At 61.3% G+C, this 3400-nt stretch overlaps 1 protein-coding gene across 1 annotated transcript; it reads left to right on the top strand.

The window, feature by feature from the left end:
• The first annotated feature begins 651 nt into the window (after nucleotides 1–651).
• FOXD3 (forkhead box D3) lies at nucleotides 652–3193 on the top strand. The gene has a single exon (XM_036257435.1). The coding sequence runs from the start codon at nucleotides 1130–1132 to the stop codon at nucleotides 2564–2566; it is 1437 nt and encodes a 478-aa protein (XP_036113328.1). The 5' UTR covers nucleotides 652–1129; the 3' UTR covers nucleotides 2567–3193.
• Nucleotides 3194–3400: the final 207 nt, after the last annotated feature.

Below are 3400 nucleotides of genomic sequence, written 5' to 3'. Positions count from 1 at the left end.
ATGCCCATGACGAGCCAGGAAAGTGAAGCCGGTGGTCAGGCTTTGGGGGGGAGGGAGTGTGCGTCCCTTCAGTAGGTGTTTCCGCCAAATAAGCCCTGAGGCAGGAGGAGGGGTCTGAAGTCTAATTAACAAAACGGAGCTTGGTGTGCAGCCCTTACTCTTTAAAACTGAAAAGAATAAGAAACAAAACAGAATACTAAGTTTTTCTTTTAAAAGACAGGGATGGGAATCTTGTTCTATGTTGCCCAGTCCCGGCCCCAGAAGTGTTGGCATAAGGGAGGAAGGGGCAAGGGAGAGGGGGCGGGGAGGGCAAGGCAGAAAGAGCCGCCAGGTCCCGCGGATGCTCCCAGGCCCACGCCCTCAATCGCTCACACCCACTCTCCCTCACTCACACCCACAGGCTCCCTCGACCCCATGCTGGGCTCCAGCCTAGGCTGAGGTCTTGGGGCAGGCCAGGGCGCCCTCGGTGCCCGCGGGATGCTGGCGCACGGTGCGGCGGGAGTTGCGCGTCCCTCGTCCCTTTGTTGACAATTCCCTGAACCAACTTGAGTTTGGCCGGCTCAGCGGCGGCCCTGACGTCACGCGCGGTCACGTGGCCCCGCCTCCCGCTGGATCTTTAAGTAGAAAGTAATCTATCAGGCCAGTCCTTAAAACGGGACTTTCGACTACTGGGGCTTCGGCGTCCCTGACACCCCCCTCCCCTCGTTGCCCCTGTCCGCGCCCTCCCGAGCTGCTCGGCACCCGGCGTCCCGCGCCCGCCTGCACAGCTTCTGCTCCCCACCCTCGGCCCAGAGGCCGAAGAAGGCAGGCGAAGTGAGGGGGCGCGGCGTGGAGAAGCTGCCGGGGCCGGGAGCGGCAGCGAGCGCCTAGTACCGAGCGCCGGGGACAGCAGGAGTTTGCACAGCACGGTAGCGGGGGGCGGACGGCAGCGTCCTCGCCGCGCGATGCTGGGCCGCCGAGTGTGAGCCAAGCTGGGAGGGCCCCGAGCCACAAACTCTCCCTCCTCTCTCCCACTACCCCATCTTTCGGGGGCGCTCAAACCCCCCTTCCCTTGAACTCGGCAGCAGTTCCTGACGGCGCCCATCGCCCGCCGCTCCTTCCCTGCAGCAGCCACCAACCCCGAGGAGGGATGACCCTCTCCGGTGGCGGCAGCGCCAGCGACATGTCCGGCCAGACGGTGCTGACGGCCGAGGATGTGGACATCGATGTGGTGGGCGAGGGCGACGACGGGCTGGAGGAGAAGGACAGCGACACCGGCTGCGAAAGCCCCGCAGGGCCGCCGGAGCTGCGCCTGGACGAGGCGGACGAGGTGACGCCGGCGGCACCCCACCATGGGCAGCCTCAGCCACCGCACCAGCAGCCCCTGGCATTGCCCAAAGAGGCAGCTGGAGCCGGGACTGGGCCAGGGGGTGAGGCGGGCGCGGCCGAGGCCGACGGCTGCAAGGGAGGCGTTGGCGGCGAAGAGGGCGGCGGGAACGGCGGCGGACCCGGCTCGGGCAGCGGAACGGCGGGCGGTTTGACCCCGACTAAGCCCAAGAACAGCCTGGTAAAGCCACCTTACTCGTACATCGCGCTCATCACTATGGCTATCCTGCAGAGCCCGCAGAAGAAGCTGACCCTGAGCGGCATCTGCGAGTTCATCAGCAACCGCTTCCCTTACTACCGGGAGAAGTTCCCCGCCTGGCAGAACAGCATCCGCCACAACCTCTCGCTCAATGACTGCTTCGTCAAGATCCCCCGCGAGCCGGGCAACCCCGGCAAGGGCAACTACTGGACCCTGGACCCGCAGTCCGAGGACATGTTCGACAACGGCAGCTTCCTGCGGCGCCGGAAACGCTTCAAGCGCCACCAGCAGGAGCACCTGCGCGAGCAGACGGCTCTCATGATGCAGAGCTTTGGCGCCTACAGCCTGGCGGCGGCAGCAGGCGCCGCGGGGCCCTACGGCCGCCCCTACGGCCTGCACCCGGCGGCCGCGGCGGGCGCCTACTCGCACCCGGCTGCTGCGGCGGCCGCAGCGGCGGCCGCGGCGCTCCAGTACCCATACGCGCTGCCGCCGGTGGCACCCGTGCTGCCACCCGCCGTGCCACTACTGCCCTCGGGCGACCTGGGCCGCAAAGCGGCCGCCTTCGGCTCTCAGCTTGGCCCCGGCCTGCAGCTTCAGCTCAACAGCCTGGGCGCTGCTGCGGCCGCCGCTGGCACAGCTGGCACTGCGGGTACCACAGCATCGCTCATCAAGTCCGAGCCGAGTGCACGGCCGTCGTTCAGCATCGAGAACATCATCGGCGGGGGCCCCGCGGCGCCCGGTGGCTCGGCGGCGGGCGCTGGGGGCACCGGGGTAACTGGGGGCAGCGGGGGAGGGGGCGCTGCTCAGTCCTTCCTGCGGCCGCCTGGGACAGTGCAATCAGCAGCGCTCATGGCCACACACCAGCCGCTATCCCTGAGCCGGACGACGGCCACAATCGCGCCCATCCTGAGCGTGCCCCTCTCTGGACAGTTCCTGCAGCCCGCAGCCTCGGCCGCCGCCGCTGCTGCCGCCGCAGCGCAAGCCAAGTGGCCAGCGCAATAGGGATGCGCGGTGGCTGGGACGCAGGGCCCCGCGGCGGGCCCGGGCTGCGGCTGCACTTCCAGGCTGGGCGCCCCGCCCCGGTCCCGGCCCCCCTGCCCAATCCCAGACTCTTCCTCTCCTCGGTTTCCTCCCCCCTGACCCCTCAACATCGACCTACGCAGCCTCCACCCTCTCTCGCACACCTAGGCTGGCGGAGCAAACTCGCAGCGCGCGCCCGCGGGGAATAGCTTTCCGTACAGGTAAAACAGAAAACCTAATTTTCCAAAAATGTACCCTGACGGCGCCTGCATTCAGTACTGTGGGGATGGGAGGGAAGTTCTTTGTATATATTTGTATAAAAATTATTGACTTTCCTTTTGGGGTTTTTATTTTTTTAAGAAAAAAACAAATTCAGTAGATTTAGAGCTCTGAACTTTCATTTTTTTTGAAGGTTCACTCTCCACAGTTTTATGTGAGAAAAAAAATGTATAGAGACGTTGGGAGATTTTAAATATAAAAAAAATTTTCAAAAGGCGAGAAGTGTCATTCTATTATAAAAGTCTGTTTATATATGAATGAATATATATGGTATTCTAAATGTTATTTCATTGTGTTGTACACAACTTTGTAAATAAATTTTTAAAATGCTCATCATAGTGTTTCATTTAGGTGCCTGAGGTAAATGACAAGATTTTAAAATGATATTTGCATTTCATCTTGCCCAGCAATTCGAGGAGTTTGCTAATTCATAATTTGATTGTAAGAAAAATTTAATTGGAGAAAGGAGAGACTATGCCAATTTAAATCGTTTTATTATGTTTCTTTTAGTTTTTACATAAAACCCGGATGTGGGCA

Source organism: Molossus molossus, unplaced genomic scaffold (assembly GCF_014108415.1).
Source record: "Molossus molossus isolate mMolMol1 unplaced genomic scaffold, mMolMol1.p scaffold_m16_p_12, whole genome shotgun sequence".
NCBI classification, from domain to species: Eukaryota; Metazoa; Chordata; class Mammalia; order Chiroptera; family Molossidae; genus Molossus; species Molossus molossus.
This window is presented reverse-complemented; position numbering and strand designations above follow the sequence as displayed.

Bases quoted from the DNA above. Each gene is read 5' to 3' on its own strand.
- FOXD3 (XM_036257435.1), top strand. From the start codon at position 1,130: ATGACCCTCTCCGGTGGCGGCAGCGCCAGCGACATGTCCGGCCAGACG.